The 18,259-nt window shown below is 40.1% G+C and overlaps 1 protein-coding gene across 2 annotated transcripts in view; it reads right to left on the reverse strand.

The window, feature by feature from the left end:
- Window positions 1-18,259, reverse strand: part of BTBD1 (BTB domain containing 1) — a 57,675-nt gene that overhangs the window by 30,106 nt on the left and 9,310 nt on the right. For both annotated transcript variants that reach the window (XM_050796148.1, XM_050796149.1), the window contains exons 2-3: window positions 12,447-12,603; window positions 5,761-5,866 (exon numbers count right to left, since the gene is read on the reverse strand). In XM_050796148.1, the coding sequence (XP_050652105.1) occupies window positions 5,761-5,866; window positions 12,447-12,603 (263 nt within the window). The remainder of the gene's footprint in view (window positions 1-5,760; window positions 5,867-12,446; window positions 12,604-18,259) is intronic.

Consider the following 18,259-nt stretch of genomic DNA (forward strand, 5'->3'; position numbering starts at 1 on the left):
TAGCAAAAATCTCTAAAGAACCTAGATAACATAGGCACTTCTATGAAATATCTAATAGTTATACTTTATATTAAATTTAAATAAAAATGAGTATGTTATACTTACACACAAAAGAAATCAATTAAAGCATTAAATATGATTACATTATCCAGAAATACATAACAGATAAACATTTCTTTAAATACTTTTCTACAATAGTGGCAGGCACAGTGGCTCACTCCTATAATCCCAGAACTTTGGGAGGCTGAGGCGAGTGATCACCTGAGGTCAGGAGTTCGAGACCACCCTGGTCGGTCAACAGGATGAAACCCTATCTCCACAAAAAAAACAAAAATTAGCTGGGCGTGGTGGCAGGCGCCTGTGTAATCCCAGCTACTCGGGATGCTGGGGCAGGAGAATTGCTTGAACTCAGGAGGCGGAGGCTGCAGTGAGTTGAGATCACGCCATTGCACTCCAGCCTGGGTGATAAGAGCAAAACTCTGTCTCAAAAAAACAAACAAACAAAAAAAACTTTTCTGCAATGGTCTACACATGCTAAGAGCCAAATATTTGCTTAATATCAAACATAAGTAATATCCTAGCAAAGGTATCAAAGTCCCAGACTTTAATAACATGTTAAAAATAAACTGGTTACACATAATTTTTTTTTTAAAAATCAAACTTTAGTATCTCTTATTGTAGCTAAGCGGATGACTATAAACTATGGCACCAGGAAGCCCTTTCACAAGTAAATTAAAAGCAATCAATATGCCACAATACTTGTCGGATTAAGAATATACAGTGATGACAATATTTAACCATTTGATGGAAAACCAGAAGACTTTGAACCTACATGTCTCCACTTGGTATGCTAACAACTTCTGCAGAGATAAACACATAAACTTTATTACTAAAAAAAAGCACATCATACTACCCTTGGTGTAAATTCATTTTGTTCTATCAACATGATAAATTATCTTCTTCCTTTAGCAAAAGGCTGTAAGAAACAGTATCTCTTCCTCCAGAATACATATTCAAATCCCAGAGGAGAAAAAACATCCTGAGAATATAAGACAGCTATAAAAAGCTCCTAAGGCCAGCCCTTTCTTTCAGTTCCCAGTCTTCTCTTGAATTACCATTTTCTGGGGCTAGACATAATAGTTCACACCTGTAATCCCAGGACTTTGGGAGGCTGAGGCGGGCAGATGGCTTGAGCCCAGGAGTTCGAAATCTACCTGGGCGACATGGTGAAACCCTCTCTCTACCAAAATAATAATAATAATAACATTAATAAAAAATGCTTTTTAATTAATTACCAATTTTTAACAAGTACATTTGAAACAAACTAGTCGATGGGGTAGAAAGACAAACACATAGGTCTTCTACTGGCAGATGTGTTAAAGTAAGAAGTTAAAGCTGAGAACCAAATAAAGATCAGAAAAACATAGCAGATTGTTTCATAAATGTAACACAATACTGAATTTTCATATAAACAACTGTGAGTCAAATCAAATGACCAAATATTTATTGGGCTTCTACCCTGTACAAGGCACATACTTCAAGATTAGCAGGCTCCAACGGCATGCATAATTTAAGAGCTATTTATAAGGTGTATGTTACCCAGATGCAAGCAGTAAAACTTCAAATGAGAACAGACTGAAGAACAAATGAAGCATTTGACAGCCCCTAACAGGAAGGAAATTAGGATTACGTAATGTTTCATTAACAACTTGGGCAGTGTTTAGGGCTCTCAAATATCCAGTAACTCAACAGACACCACATGCGGGTGCTCAGGAGGAATCTGATTTAGTCCCTGTCCTTCAGTATATTATAAGCAGTGTATTATTTGTTCCCAAGGTACTGTGCAATATACAAATGAACAACAGGATGTTAGAACAGAGGAATATACCAAGCATCATGGAGGAGGGTGGGGTATCAGCTCTCAAAAAATAAGTCATGTGGAAGTGTTATTTTAGCCAGGATCTTAAGACTGTGTGAGAGCCAGCCAAGATGGGAAGAAAAGGCATTATTCTAGACACAGCCAGTCAGTCCAGTTGATCAACAAATATCAGCTGAACATGTACTATATTCTTCTGTCTTTGGTGCTAGTGATACACTTGTACACAAGACAAAGTCCCTGCCTTCAAGGAGTTTACAATCTAGGAGAGAAAAGTAGACAATCAACATATATATATATACACACACAGAGACAAATACCTAGATAAGACTTTGAGAGCAATGTGTATTACAAGGAAATTAAATCAGAGTAAGAGTAATGGAACAGAGATTGCTTAGGGGAACACGGTATCTAATTAAGTAGGTCTCAAGTCTCAGGTCTCCTTTAATCTGAGATGCAAAGATTCAGGGGGAGAAGGATTCTAATGAGAAGGAATAGCAAATACAAAAGAATGGAATATAAATAATCCTAGCCAGCATATATGGGACTTGAATTAGGGGGAGAATGGTAGGAGACAAAGTCAGATGTAGGTAGTGACTTCTAGCTGTTTACCAAATATGTTTTCTCTTCTTCATGAGGTGTGACTAGTCTGCATCTCCTGGCTTCCCTAAAAGTTAGGTGAGATCTTGCAACTGAATGGGACCAATAAAATAACAGTGAAAATATAGGTGCTATATCAGGGTCAAGGCTTTTAATATGTGGGTATTTTCCCTATCCACACTTTCTCCCGTCTGCCAGCAAAACACAGATAATAGCTAGGCTCCAGCGAATGACAGAACAACAAGAGAGAACTACCTATTGACTATAATACTCCCTTGGTCTGTTATGAGTGTGAAATTAACTTCTTTTGTGTTTGAGCCAGTCTGCACTTTTGGGTCTATTTCTTACCACAGCCTAGACTAATATACCTGACAAATACAAGGTCTGATTTCACAGGGCCCTGTGAGCTTTGATAAGGAATTTAAATTTTATGCAAATGGCAGTGGGAAGACACTGGAAGCAAGGAAGTTATATGGCCTGATTTTTTACTTATAAAGATCATTCTAGCTGCCATGTAGAGAATGGAGTGTATGGGAGCAAGCCTGGATGAAAGGACAGGTGACAAGAGACCACTGCAATTATCCAGGTAAAAGAGAATGGTGGCTTAGACTACGTGGTAGCCATGGATATGGTAAGAAGTGGTCAGATTCAGGATACATATTCAAAGTAGAGCCATGAGCATCTGCTGATAAGACCACGTGTGGGGTATGAGAAAGAATAATAAAGAATAACTGGAGTGTTTAGCCCAAGCAATCAGGTTCATGGTGGTGTTGCTAAGGAAGACTGAAAAGAGTTTGAAAGGAACAGAAGAGACCTAACAGACAGTGAGGGGAATCAATGGTTCTCCTTTGGCTGTTCTGTTTCAAATGCCTATAAAATCTCCAAATGAGGATGTCAAGTAGACAGTTGGGTATATGAGTTTGTAGCCAAGAAGAAGACAGGGATTGAAGATACATATTTTGGGTTATCATCATAAAGATAGTATTTAAAGCCATGGGCCTGGATTAGATCTCTCTACTCTCCTACAAGACAAAATGTACATCATTAGCCTATCATTAGATGGTCCTCTATCACCTGGGTTTAACCTGCCTTGCATCTCCTTCCTCATTTATACCTGAGGTTCCACTTGCCCCTAATGCCCTCCCCTCTCCATTATCCAAATACAGTAAGTCCTCAACGTATGGGTTCTTGGAAACTGTGACTTCAAATGAAACAATGTCTAACGAAAGCAATTTTACCTTTGCTTTCTGATGAGCTGATACAAACAAGAGTTAAGTTTTTTTTTTTTTTTTTTTTTTTTTTTTGAGACAGAGTCTCGCTCTGCTGCCCAGGCTGGAGTGCAGTGGCCGGATCTCGGCTCACTGCAAGCTCCGCCTCCCGGGTTCACGCCATTCTCCTGCCTCAGCCTCCCGAGTGGATGGGACTACAGGCGCCCGCCACCTTGCCCGGCTAGTTTTTTGTATTTTTTAGTAGAGATGGGGTTTCACCGTGTTAGCCAGGATGGTCTCGATCTCCTGACCTCGTGATCCACCCATCTCGGCCTCCCAAAGTGCTGGGATTACAGGCTTGAGCCACCGCGCCCGGCCAAGAGTTAAGTTTTTATGGCATATTCCTGGTCACAAAAATACCACCAAGCTTCTAAATACTCAAAGCACTTCTAAATTAAACAGTGAAACAAATGTGAGCTATACATACATTTAAGAAAGATTAATAAAGACAAGAAAGATAATCATTTACCCAATTTTTGGTGAATCGGTGAGTGACAGTGGTTATAGCAGTGGTGGGTTAAATCCAGAAGTAAACGTTTACAAAGTGAAAATTTTGAGGAGCACCTCCCACACAACGCAGTTCAAAAGCAAGTAACATAGTAGGCTTCCCCAGCACTTTCTCTTTTTTTTTTTTTTTTTTTTGAGACGGAGTCTTGCTCTGTCACCCAGGCTGGAGTGCAGTGGCCGGATCTCAGCTCACTGCAAGCTCCGCCTCCCGGGTTTACGCCATTCTCCTGCCTCAGCCTCCCGAGTAGCTGGGACTACAGGCGCCCGCCACCTCGCCCGGCTATTTTTTGTATTTTTTAGTAGAGACGGGGTTTCACCGTGTTAGCCGGGATCATCTCTCGATCTCCTGACCTCGTGATCCGCCGTCTCGGCCTCCCAAAGTGCTGGGATTACAGGCTTGAGCCACCGCGCCCAGCCCCCCAGCACTTTCATACTACGTCATTTATCATCAAACGTTTGTATGATTATCATATACTTTACAAATTTTTACTTGATAAATCATTTTCCAATCCACTTATTCCAGTTCAGAGTCTCAGGTGGCTGTAGCTTTAACTTCTTACTTTAACACATCTGCCAGTGGCTTGGTACAGGCAAGAACCAATCCCACATAGTACATCATTTCATCACAGGGCACACTCACACACACTCTCGTTCAGACTGAGGCCATTTAGGCATACCAAAGAACCTAACATGCACATCTTTGGGATGTGAGAGGAAACTAGAGTGCCTGGAGAAAACCACGAAGATATAGGAGAAGATGTAAACTCTATAGATAGTGGCCTCCCGCCAGGAGTCCACGTTTTTCTTATCAACATTATAATGAAACGACATTATTCAAGGACCTACTGTACTATCCATTCCTTAAGGCTCATATCAGAACCTCCTCTGTCAAAATTTTCCTAACACTACTGTGATCTGAAGTAATCACTCCATTTTCTGAATTTGCATAGTAATTATTTTCTACATATCTAATTTAGAAAAGACAGAAATCACGTTTTACCATATGCCCTCTCTTCTTTGTTTTTTATTTTTATTTTTATTTTTATTTTAAGTTCAGGGGTACATGTGCAGGTTTGTCACACAGGTAAACTTGTGTCATGGGCATTTGCTGTACAGACCATTTCATCACCCAGGTATTAATGCCCTCTCTTCTATTAGCGTTTTAAATCTTAATTTTCAAATATTTGTTCCTTGATTCTCCAATTAGACGTTTCCTTAACAAGACAACTCGCCTCTTACTCTTTTTTATATTTCCTGTGGACCCTAGAATAATGCCATGCATATGGTGAGCATTCAATGAATATCTGATTTGAAATCTTTTAACAGGCAATGAGGAAGGTAAGACGTTTAGAAATATTTTCCCTAAAACAAAAGAAAGCAACACTCTTAGAGAGACTTCAATCATTTGGGAAAGCCACTAATTTAAAAATAGCTCCTTCTCCAACAAGGCTGACAAGTAAGGCATTAACTGTACTTAAAATATAACAATTTACTTCATAGTGAACTTACCTATATCAATATCAGTAAACCCTTCTGCACTTATTGCATCCATTGTGCTTTTGTCTATTGTATCTAGACAAAGACTAGCAAGCTGAGGTTCATCAAATAATCGAGCCTAAACACATAAAGAGATAGTTATTTAACTTTCACAGTTATTTTACCTTCAGGCTGTACATATTTGAAGTTAACATTGTCAACAGTTATAACTGCTAATTATGTAAAAATATCTACTTGAAATACAGTGATAATGTTTACATATTCTTAAAACTTTTCATTCTACAATCAGAAATGAAAAGCTAAAAATACAAATGCCCTGCTGAGATAAGAACAAATTCACATTACCAATACCAATCCTGTTATTTTTATTTTTGTGTGCTTATATGTGTGTATGCGCGCTTATATGTGTGTGTGTGTGTGTGTGTGTGTATACAGCCTATTTTCTTATACATTACTTATTCTGATCCTTAATGAACCCTTTATGTTAGATAAGGCTTACATTATTATCCCATTTTCAGAGGTTCGGAGAGGTACAGTGACTTGCCTAAGATCATCTAGTTAAATACGTTGCAAAGCTAGGACTTGAATCTTATAGTCTTTTCACTAAACTATAATATCAATTGTCAAGCACAACAGTACAAATATCAGATTTTCTCTTCCATTGCCTGTTTTGATTTTGAGGAGAAAATAAGGTACAAGAATTTTAGAGCATGAGAGCTCTGGGAACCTAAGCAAAATTAGGTCTAATAACACAAGAACAAATACATAAATTCACATGATGGAATATTATACAACAATGAGAATGAACAATCTACAACTACACAAAACAATATAAACAAACCACACAAACCTAATGATGAGCAAAAAAGCCAGAATATATAATAAGCAAGAATATGTACTGTATAATTCCAGAAGAACTAATTTTGGCTTTAAGATGTTAGAAGTCAAGCTTACAATATGTGCTTTTATCAATACGTATGTTATAATTAAAAAAAAAAAAAAAAAGGTCTATATGCAGGGGGAGTCCAAGTCAAATTGAAGCAAGGTTTTTAAAAAGCCGAAACACTGAAAAAGGAGGTATGATGATAAGCATGCCAATGACCAGCCTTTCATTCTGGCCTGGGGTCAGTTCTCTTTACATTTTAGAGGATGGGCAAATACTAAATGCCCAAAAGGTATTTATGTTGGGTTGGGTAGAAACCTTCTGAGAATACTACCAATTAATTAATCATATCATAAATGACACTAATTATTTGGCATGACTGATGACTCTTCATTTAATTTTAAAGTAAAATTCATTTTAAAGTATCCAATAATTCAGATACTACTGAACAACTGATAAATATCTAAACAGTTATGTGTTTTATGGGGGAGAGAAGAAAACATTAAACACATTGGCTTTAGATTTTTTTAATTTAAATATATTTTTAAAATTTTATATATATATTTTAAATTTAAAACATTTACACATAATATAAAATATGTATAGAATACTCGAATATGTTTGAAAATGCACTTCCTTAGATTATACACTGAGCCTGTTTACAATAATTTGCTTTGTCAAATTTTAAATAATTTTAGCACTAAGGAAAAAATTTGTATTAATAAATATTAAATCTATCTCATGCAATTTTCCCTCAAAGTGATTTTCATTCGGAATTTCCTTCTTTTTTTTTTTTTTAAACTGTACCTTTTTTGTTTAGACACACAAATACTTTGGAATTTCAAATTTACAGAAAAGTTGTAAAGATAGTGCAAAGAAAACCCATATACCCTTTATCCAGATTTATCTATTTAAATATTATTTAACATTTTGCCTCATTTATTACTTTTTTTCCATATATATATGTATATACATCTATCTGGGAGGAGAGACTAAACTATTTGACAGTAAGTTGCATAAATCATGGCCTTTACTCTTTTTTGGCGACAAGGTCTCACTGTCACCCAGGCTAGAGTGCAGTGGCACAATCTCGGCTCACTGCAACCTCCACCTCCCAGGTTCAAGGGATTCGCCTGCCTCAGCCTCCTGAGTAGCTGGGACCACAGGCGCATGCCACCACACCCACCTAATCTTTGAATTTTTAGTAGAGATGGGGTTTCATCGTGTTGGCCAGGCTGGTGTCCAACTCCTGACCTCAAGCGATCTACCTGCCCAAAGTGCTGGGATTACAGGCATGGGCCGCTGTGCTTGGCTTTTGTATTTTTTAATAGAGACGAGGTTTCACCATGTTGCACAGGCTGGTCTCCAGCTTCTGGGCTCAAGCAATCTGCCCATCTCGGCCTCCCAAAGTGCTGGATTTTTGGCGTGAGCCACCAGGCTTGGAGGGCTTTTACTCTTAAATTTCCTAAGATTAAGGATATTCTCTTACATAATCACAGTAATTAACTTTGATAAATTTAACATCAAAACAGTATCTTTATCTAATCCACTGGCTGTATTTCAGTTTTGTCACTTGCCCCAACAACGTCTCTTTTTTGTTGTTTTTGGTTTTTTTGGGTTTTTTTGTTTTTTTTGTTTTTGACAGAGTCTGGCTCTTGTTGCCCAGGCTGGAGTGTAATGGCACGATCTCGGCTCACCGCAACCTCTGCCTCCCAGGTTCAAGCAATTCTCCTGCCTCAGCCTCTCAAGTAGCTGGGATTACAGGCACGCGCCACCACATCCAGCTAATTTTTTTGTATTTTTAGTAGAGACAGGGTTTCTCCATGTTGGTCAGGCTGGTCTCGAACTCCCAACCTCAGGTGATCCGCCCACCTGGGCCTCCCAAAGTGCTGAGATTATAGGCGTGAGCCACCACGCCCGGCCCAACAATGTTTTTTAATAACATTTTTCCTTTTATTACACGATCTAGTCTAGGATCACAGTTATACATTTTCAAAGTATGAAGCAATACATTTTTATAAAGTGAAATTCTAATATCAACAGATTTTTTTTTTTTTTTTTGAGACAGAGTCTCGCTCTGTCGCCCAGGTTGGAGTACAGTGGCACGATCTCGGCTCACTGCAAGCTCCGCCTCCCGGGTTCACGCCACTCTACTGCCTCACCTCCCGAGTAGCTGGGACTACAGGCACCCGCCACCTCGCCTGACTAATTTTTTTTGTATTTTTGGTAGAGACGGGGTTTCACCGTGTTAGCCAGGATGGTCTCGATCTCCTGACCTCGTGATCTGCCCGGCTTGGCCTCCCAAAGTGCTGGGATTGCAGCATGAGCCACCGCACCCAGCCTCAACAGATACTTTAATTGGCCAACTCAACTATATTTTTAGTTGGTGTTTATATAAAAATTTATCTTTCACTCTAGGAAAAACAATTTTTTATAAAAGTTTTCTTATTCAGGGTAAAAAATGTCTATCACTCCTTACACAGGCAATATCAAATTTCCTATGGAATCTATTGCTGCTATTTAGGGTAAAATAAATTTTCTCAAAACTGAGTTTGATTTTGGCATTACCTCTGATAACATTTCATAAAAAGTGTTTTTCCCTCTATAAATCATGCTGGTACAGTATACTGGCACTTTGTTTTAGAGAGAAGCTTGCAAAAGCCCTCTTAAGTAAATGAACATGCTCAATTCAAATGACTCACTTGGCAGGAACAAGAAGTTTCACATGACAATTCATGGGCTAATTCGCATGACCCCACCAGTGAAAAATGTAATGTAATATTGAAATCTCAGACCAACAAGATATTGAAAAGTTCTTTTTTTCTCATAGTGACACCTGTTAACCCTTGCTACTCAAAATGTGCTCCAGAAACACTGGTGTCATCTGAATGCCTGTTAGAAAAGTACTCTGGGGCCCTATTCTGGTCCTACTGAACCAAAATCTGCATTTTAACTGCCAAAGTTTAGTTTATTGGTTTCTGAATTTATATCTCACCTTTAAAATAAAAGTAGTTAAGTGATCGTCTCTACATGCATTAAAACTGCTTGGACAATAAAGAATCTCATGAGTATCAACTTATTTACTAGATTTTAATCACAAATTCAAAAGAGGAAAAATAGAGATATCACTTATTAGTTATATGACTTTGGTCAAGTTACTTCACCTCTCTGTGACTCAATTTCCTTACTTAAAAATGGTGATAATAAGAAAATCTTTACTTTGAAAACCTACACCTCATGAAGTTATTGTGAGGATTAAATGAATTAATGTACACAAAGTGCTGAGAAAGATGCCTGGCATACAATTATCTCCCAGTACATTCTGCTATTATCAGTATCACTAAACCTGAACAACTGTTGATTTTAGGTGAGACCTTAGTTTTACCACTGCTGTCTAGTAATAAGATGTTAACTTCTGTAAGCTTCCATTTTTGATCTTTAAAAAGGGGATAAGGAGATAACAGGCGAGGCATGATGGCTCATGCCTGTAATCCCACCACTTTGGGAGGCCAAGGTGCGTGGATGACTTGAGGTCAGGAGTTTGAGACCAGCTTGGCCAACATGGTAAAACCCTGTCTCTACTAAAAATAAAAAATTAGCCGGGCGTGGTGGTGTGCCCCCGTAATCCCAGCTACTCGGGTGACCAAGGCAGGAGAATTGCTTGAACCTGGGAGGTGGAGGCTGCAGTGAGCCAAACTGCACCACTGCACTCCAGGCTGGGCAACAGAGTGAGACTCTGCCTCAAAAATGAAAGAAAAAAGAAAAAAAGGGATAATAATATTAAACTACATCATCACAGCATCATAGTGAAGAGTAAGTGCTAAAATATAGGTAAAGGGGATAATTTGGTGTCTGGCATACATGGAGTTCTATAATTACGTCCAAGAAGAGATGATATCATAATGTTCTTTCTTCTGTAACTACAAATACTTAATGACAGAAGATGTTTTTAAAAGGTACCAAACATTTTCTTTTTTTTTTTTTTGAGACGGAGTTTCAATCTGTTGCCAGGCTGGAGTGCAGTGGTGTGATCTCAGCTCACTGCAAACTCTGCCTCCCAGGTTCAAGCAATTCTCCTGCCTCAGCCTCCCGAGTAGCTGGGACTACAGGCACATGCCATCATGCCCAGCTAATTTTTATATTTTTAGTAGACACGGGGTTTCACTATGTTGGCCAGGATGGTCTTGATCTCTTGACCTCATGATCTCCCCGCCTCGGCCTCCGAAAGTGCTAGGATTACAGGCATGAGCCACCGTGCCCAGCTGGTACCAAACATTTTCTAAATGATAGAATGAACACTGAACTGGGAAACAAGAGCTCTGGGCATGGCCCTACCCGGCCTATGAGGGTTTGGAAAGGCAGTTAATTACCCCAGGTTTAATTTTCCCGTTTGTAAAATGAGAGGGTTGAGCTAGGGGCCATCAATGATTATTTCCAGTACTAATATCAAATGGGGTATTTTATCACCTTAGAATTTTAAAAACAATTTTTACATAGGATTACAACATTGTCTAAAAAGAAAAAAACTGTTTATATACAAAGTACAAAGCTCAGATTACACACATATAACAAATGCTAAATACTATATGTTAAGGACTGGTTAAAAGTTCCACAGTTGTGTTCAGTTTGTAAAAATTCATAGACTATACACTCAGAATACGTGTAATTTTCTTTTTTTCGAGACAGAGTTCCCCTCTGTCACCCAAGCTGGACTGCAATGGCGCAGTCTCGGCTCACTGCAACCTCCACCTGCCACGCTCAAATGATTCTCCTAACTCAGCCTCCCAAGTAGCTGGGGTTACAGGCATGTGCCACCATGCTCGGCTAATTTTTGTGTTTTTAGTAGAGACTGGGTTTTGCCTTGTTGGCCAGGGTGGTCTCGAACTATTGGCCTCAAGTGATCCGCCCACCTTGGCCTCCCAAAGTGCTGGGATTAAAGGCTTGAGCCACCATACTCAGCCACAATCTATGTAGTTTTCTATATGGATCCCATACTTAGTGAAAACTTAAAAATGTCAGAAAAAGAATATTTCATATAAACCTAAAACTTTAACTCCTCCAGGAGTGGATCAGCAAGTTTCCAGATTACAGGTCCAAAGATCATTAATCTTAGAACTTTTCAGGACTTGAAATATTACATCTTTATTCCAGATCCAGCAAAATTTGAGAACGAAGACATTCATAAAATTTCATGCTATCATACTCTCAATCATAAGCAGAAACAATACTGGATCTCAATCTCAACTCCAATCCTAAATAGCTATCTAACCTTGAATCACAACACCCCACTTATATATATATATATATATATATAAAAATATAAGGCTTCAGCTTCTTCACCTATATGATCCAGCACCGTATTAACTCTAATATGCTTTTTTTGGAGATGGAGTCTCGCTCTGTCTCCCAGGATGTCCACCCCGCCACCCTGATTCAAGCAATTCTTCTGCCTCAGCCTCTTGAATAGCTGGGATTACAAGCCCGTGTCACCATGCCAGGATAATTTTTGTATTTTTAGTAGAGATGGGGTCATGCTGGCCAGGCTGGTCTTGAACTCCTGACCTCAAGTGATCTACCTGCTTCAGCCTCCCAAAGTCTTGGAATTATAGGCATGAACCACCGTGCATGGCCTCTAACACACTTTTCAATTCTAAAATCTTACAGATCTGATATATTTCCCCAATTTGTATTATAAAAATATATATATACTTTAAAATTATAATCTAGAATTCTCCAGGAAATATTAAACACCCATATATAGTTTACTCAAAATTTTAAAACTACAATGATACATACCTTAGCTACATTTACTTACCTGAGTAAGTAACATAAAGGCATTATCTGCCCTAAGATGTTTGGTGAGAAATTCCACACAGTGTGCTTCCAAGGCTGGGACTGCATATTTCTTGGCAGTATAAAGAGTGGTCATAACTGTTTCTGGACCAATTTGAACTTCATCTGAATATAGAAATCTGGAAAGCAATTGGCACATTTGTAGAGATGATCAGTAATGTTTTAGATAAGCAATCCATCGAAGTTAAATTTCTGAGGAATATTTATATTTTTATTATTTTATATTTTCATCTATCCATCCATCTATCCACCCACCCACCCACCCACCCATCCACCCATCCATCCATCCATCCATCCATCCATCCATCCATCCATCCATCCATCCATCCACAGGGTCTTGATCGATTCCAGGCTGCAGTGCATGGCTCACTGCAGCTTCAACCTCTCTGGCTCAAGCCATCCTCCCACCTCAGCTCCCCAAATAGCTGGGACTACAAGTTTGCACCACCACACCTGGCTAATTTTTTATTTTTTGTAGAGACAGGTTTCACCATATTGCCCAGACTGGTCTTAAACTCCTGGGCTCAAGCCATCCTCCCACCTCAGCCTCCCGAAGTGCTGGGAGAATATTTTAAAACATAATGAGCAAACTGAAAAATAATCTGAAATCAGTATCACAACAGAGAGGCATAAGAATGATATAATGGACTTTGGGGACTCGCGGGGGGAAGGGTGGGAGGGGAGTGAGGGATAAAAGACTACATACTGGGTACAGTGTATACTGCTCAGGTGACAAGTGCACCAAAATTTCAGAAATCACCACTAAAGAGCTTATCCATGTAATAAAAAACCACCTGTTCCTAAAAAACTATTGAAATAAAAATAAAAATAAATCTGCATCAGTCTTTGCAATCTACAGGGCATTTGCACATACATCATCTCATTTTATTCTTACTTAATCCTGAGGATTATTAATATTATTACTTAATCATGAGACAAATCTATGTCTCCAAGCCATCCTCAGAGTTCTTTCTAGTACCCCACTGCTCCTTAGGACAACAGTGGTTCACTTATCTTTCCCTCATCAAAAGATGTTCACTTAAGTAAATCTGCAGGTGGCTAAAATTGCATCTCTAAGTGTTAAAATATTCACTGATTTCTTGATGACAGTGCCTTCTTATTCTGCGCATCTTTTAACCTTCCATCGTTATCCCAGAATTAGCATAATGACCACAGATTAGAGTACTGTGGCTTGGGAGGAATAAAGCAACTTAATAATATATTAAATGACTCCATCTTGCTATGTACTTTGTAGTATTTAGGTCCAATTTTTCTCTAAAAATATTATCTAGCAGCCCAATGTTGCCTTCCTCCTAGTTCACTGCTTCTAACTGGTAGGTCGAGAGATAAATCAGTTTTATAGAACTGAGAAAAATGGGGGAGGGTGAGCATCAGGATAAATAGCTAATGCATGCTGGGCTTAATGCCCAGGTGACAGGTTGATAGGTTGACAGGTGCAGCAAACCACATTGCCACATGTTTACCTATGTAACAAACCTACACATCCTGCACTTGTACCCTGGAACTTAAAATAAAAAAAAAAAAAAAAAAAAACAGACCGAGCACGGTGGCTCACGTCTGTAATCCCAACACTTTGGGAGGCTGAGGCAGGTGGATCACCTGAGGTCAGGAGTTCGAGACCAGCCTGGTCATCAAGGTGAAACCCAGTCTCTACTAAAAATACAAAAATTAGCTAGGCCTGTAATCCCAGTTACTCAGGAGGCTGAGGCAGGAGAATCGCTTGAACCTGGGAGGCACAGGTTGCTGTGAGTCGAGATCGTGCCACTGCATGCTGGCATGGGCAACAGAGCTAGACTCCATCTCAAAAATAAATAAATAATAAAATTAAAAACAAAAAAAAAAGAAATGAGAAAAAGCTAAGATTCTCAGTGAAGACCTGGGTGGTTCTTGTTAAACTATACTTGAACTTGTGCATATCATCTTTAGGTCTCTTTCTGTGGCTCCTCAGAAACCCTTGTGCTTACTGCCCAGTCTCAGCTACACTTAAGATAGCTGAGGCTACTGGAGAAGTACGGCATTAAGAACCATTATTTCGGCCAGGTGCAGTGGCTCACGCCTGTAATCCCAGCACTTTAGGAGGCCAAGGTGGGCGGATCACGAGGTCAGCAGATCGAAATCATCCTGGCCAACATGTGAAATGCCATCTCTACTAAAAATACAAAAATTAGCCGAATGTGGTGGCGCGCACCTGTAATCCCAGCTGCTCAGAAGACTGAGGCAGGAGAATCACTTGAACCTGGGAGGCAGAGATTGTAGTGAGCCGTGATTGCACCACTGCACTCCAGCCTGGCAACAGAGCAAGACTCCTTCTCATAAAAACAAATAAATAAATAAAAAATAAAAAAGAAGAACCATTATTTCTTTTTCTTTTTTTTTTGAGATGGAGTTTTGCTCTTGTTGCCCAGGCTGGAGTACAATGGCGTGCTCTCAGCTCACTGCAACTTCCGTCTCCCAGGTTCAAGTGATTCTCCTACCTCAGCCTCCCGAATAGCTGGAATTATAGGCGCCCGCCAACACACCTGGCTAATTTTTTGTATTTTTAGTAGAGATGAGGTTTCCCTACGTTGGACAGGCTGGTCTCGAACTCCTGACCTCAGGTGATCCACCTGCCTTGGCCTCCTAAAGTGGTAGGATTATAGGTGTGAGCCACCGTGCCTGGCTCTTTTTTTTTTTTTTTTTTTTTTTTTTTTTGAGAGAGTCTCATTTTGTCGCCGAGGTTAGAGTACACTGATGCAATCTCTGCTCACTGCAACCTCCACCTCCCTGGTACAAGAGATTCTCCTGCCTTAGTCTCCCGAGTAGCTGGGATTACAGGAGTGCATCACCATGCCCGGCTAAATTTTGTATTTTTAGTAGAGACAGGGTTTCACCATGTTGGCTAGGCTGGTCTCGACCTCCTGACCTCAGGACCACCGTGGCCTCCCAAAGTGCTGGGATGATAGGTGTGAGCCATCACGCCCGGCAAGAACCATTATTTCATTTCAGTGATAAAGACATAAGAACACTTTAGAAAAAAAATTTTTTTAAGATTATTTACCCAGAAGATTCAGACCCAAGTAGCCTTAGATATGAGCTCCCAGAACACTTACTATACTTGTATTTCCAGGACCCAAGTTGTAAAATACGGGTTTAAGAAAACCCATTATTGGCTGGGCGCAGTGGCTCACGCCTGTAATCCCAGCACTTTGGGAGGCCGAGGTGGGTGGATCACTAGGTCAGGAGATTGAGGCCATCCTGGCTAACAGGGTAAAACCCTGTCTTTACTAAAAATGAAACAAAAAAAAAAAAAATTAGATGGGCACGGTGGCAGGCGCCTGTAGTCCCAGCTACTCAGGAGGCTGAGGCAGGAGAATGGCGAGAACCTGGGAGGTGGAGCTTTCAGTGAGCCAAGATCGAGCTACTGCACTCCAGCCTGAGTGACAGAGAGAGACGACTCCATCTCAAAAAAAAAAAAAAAAACCCAGAAAACCCATTATCTTCTTTCAGAATACTCTTATTACACTGAGGTGAGTGAGGAAAGTTAAGTTCTATTTCATGTCCCTACCCTCTACCTTTCAACTTCCTCATTTTATTCCTATGGCCATAATCACCATACACAATGAAATGCTAGCCTGTTACATCCCCCTCACTCCCTACCTTAACCAAATCCTGGCACTTCTCTGATAAGTTACCTTTACAACTATCTCAAGTGGAGGTATACTCCCCTGTATCTCAGGTTCAAAGGCAAGGGTGCTGTTTTTCAGAATCACATTGTTCTTACATACTTTTTTCCCTTGAACACTCCTTTTAGAGACTCCTCAGTCAACTGTATCACCCTCATAACGTTCACTTGACATTATGTAGCATACTCTGTGATGAATACAGAGAATTAAAAACTAAGTAAGGCATAGTCCCTCCTGGCCAAAGGGAGGGGAATGAATAAACCAGAGAGAAAGCTACCATTTGTTGAGTGTCTGCCATATGACAAATGCCAATTCATTTAATCCTCTCCCATAGAAGGAAGGTGCTATTCCCTAAATTTCAATAAGAAAACCAAGGCTGAGAAAACAGAAGAGCTGTTTACTATCACGCACCATTTCTGGGCTTCTAACTGTTTTCAGTGCCATACAATAAGGCCAAGAGGAAATAGACTGCTTGGGTTTGAGCTTGTTTTGTCACTTGCTAGCCATGTGACTTAAGTTATTATCAACACCTGCCTCTCTAAAAAGAGAATAACAGCACCTACTTCATAAAGTTGTGAAGATTAACCTAAATTAAAACACAAAGCATTTTGAATAATGCCTGACAAATTGCCTCGGTAAATATTAGCTATTTATCTGCATGTTGTCTCATATTTTTTATCATTATTTCCCTCTGCATTTTGGAAGATTTCCTGGCCATTATCTTCTGGTGCCTTCCTCTTTTTCTCCCCAGCAATCACGTTTAAATTTCTAAGAATCCTTCCTTCTTTCTTGATCATTCCTTTTTTCTCCACAGCATCACGTCCTGGTTTTATGAATACAAAAACTTTCTGAAGTCTCCAAGATGACATTAACCAAAGTTTTAAAAGTTCTCCTCTATTTCCTTGAGGATCCGCTGCTGTGTTTCTCTTGGTCTTTGTCATTCACATTCTGCTTTTCCTTATATGTCAAATGATTAAACACTGTCTCCAACTTCAGTATTCTTTTTTTTTGTTTGTTTGTTTTTGTTTTTTTTTTGTTTTTTGAGACGGAGTCTTGCTCTGTCGCCCAGGCTGGAGTGCAGTGGCGCGATCTCGGCTCACTGCAAGCTCCGCCTCCTGGGTTTACGCCATTCTCCTGCCTCAGCCTCCTGAGTAGCTGGGACTACAGGCGCCCGCCACCGCGCCCGGCTAATTTTTTGTATTTTTAGTAGAGACGGGGTTTCACCGTGGTCTCGATCTCCTGACCTTGTGATCCGCCCGCCTCGGCCTCCCCAAGTGCTGGGATTACAGGCGTGAGCCACCGCGCCCGGCCCAACTTCAGTATTCTAAGCAGCGGGTCTGTTTTCAAGATAAAACAATCTCCAAAACAGAAAGGTTGGCTGGGAGCTCTGTGTATATGGGAGGCTTGCTGACTGGCACTGGCACCTGGCATTAGAGTGGGAAGCCAGCCCGAGCACAGGGACCCCTCAAAGCCATTGGAAGAGGGCTTAACCCTGGGGTCCCAAAGCCATACCCAGCAGTCCCAGTTCTTCTCAGGCATTCTGTTCAATTTATCTCAAAAAACCTGTCCATTGTCATAGGGAGTAAGTCTGCAACCGCTGGTTAAGGGGATGGTTTACACACAGGCTTTAAATTAATTTCCATGTTATAGCACTACCTTCTTATTTCCACCCTCCTTACTTCCAACTCCTAGCCAAGAACTTTGTTGGGGTTCTGCCAGGAAAGGCGCTCCCAGCTCCACTGAGGCTCTGAAAGCTCTGGATTCTGGGCTCCAGATTCATCCACTCTAGTTCATCCATCAACCAGCTTCCAACTTCTTTGTTCCTTTCTACTCTGTTGGCCCTTCCAACTTCTCTTTTTCTCTTCATTGTAATGGACTTACCATTTTTTAAAAAATTCTTAATAATCATTTTAATTGAGAGGAAGAAAATACTAACAGCATGCTCAATTCCCTTCTTAAACTAGAAATCAAAGAAATTTTTGTTTTAGGCCAGGCACAGTGGCTCATGCCTGTAATCCCAGCTATCTGGGAGGTTGAGGCGGGAGACTCACTTGAATTTGGGAGGCAGAAGTTGCAGTGAGCCGAGATCGCA

Source organism: Macaca thibetana, chromosome 7 (assembly GCF_024542745.1).
Source record: "Macaca thibetana thibetana isolate TM-01 chromosome 7, ASM2454274v1, whole genome shotgun sequence".
Taxonomy (NCBI): Eukaryota; Metazoa; Chordata; class Mammalia; order Primates; family Cercopithecidae; genus Macaca; species Macaca thibetana.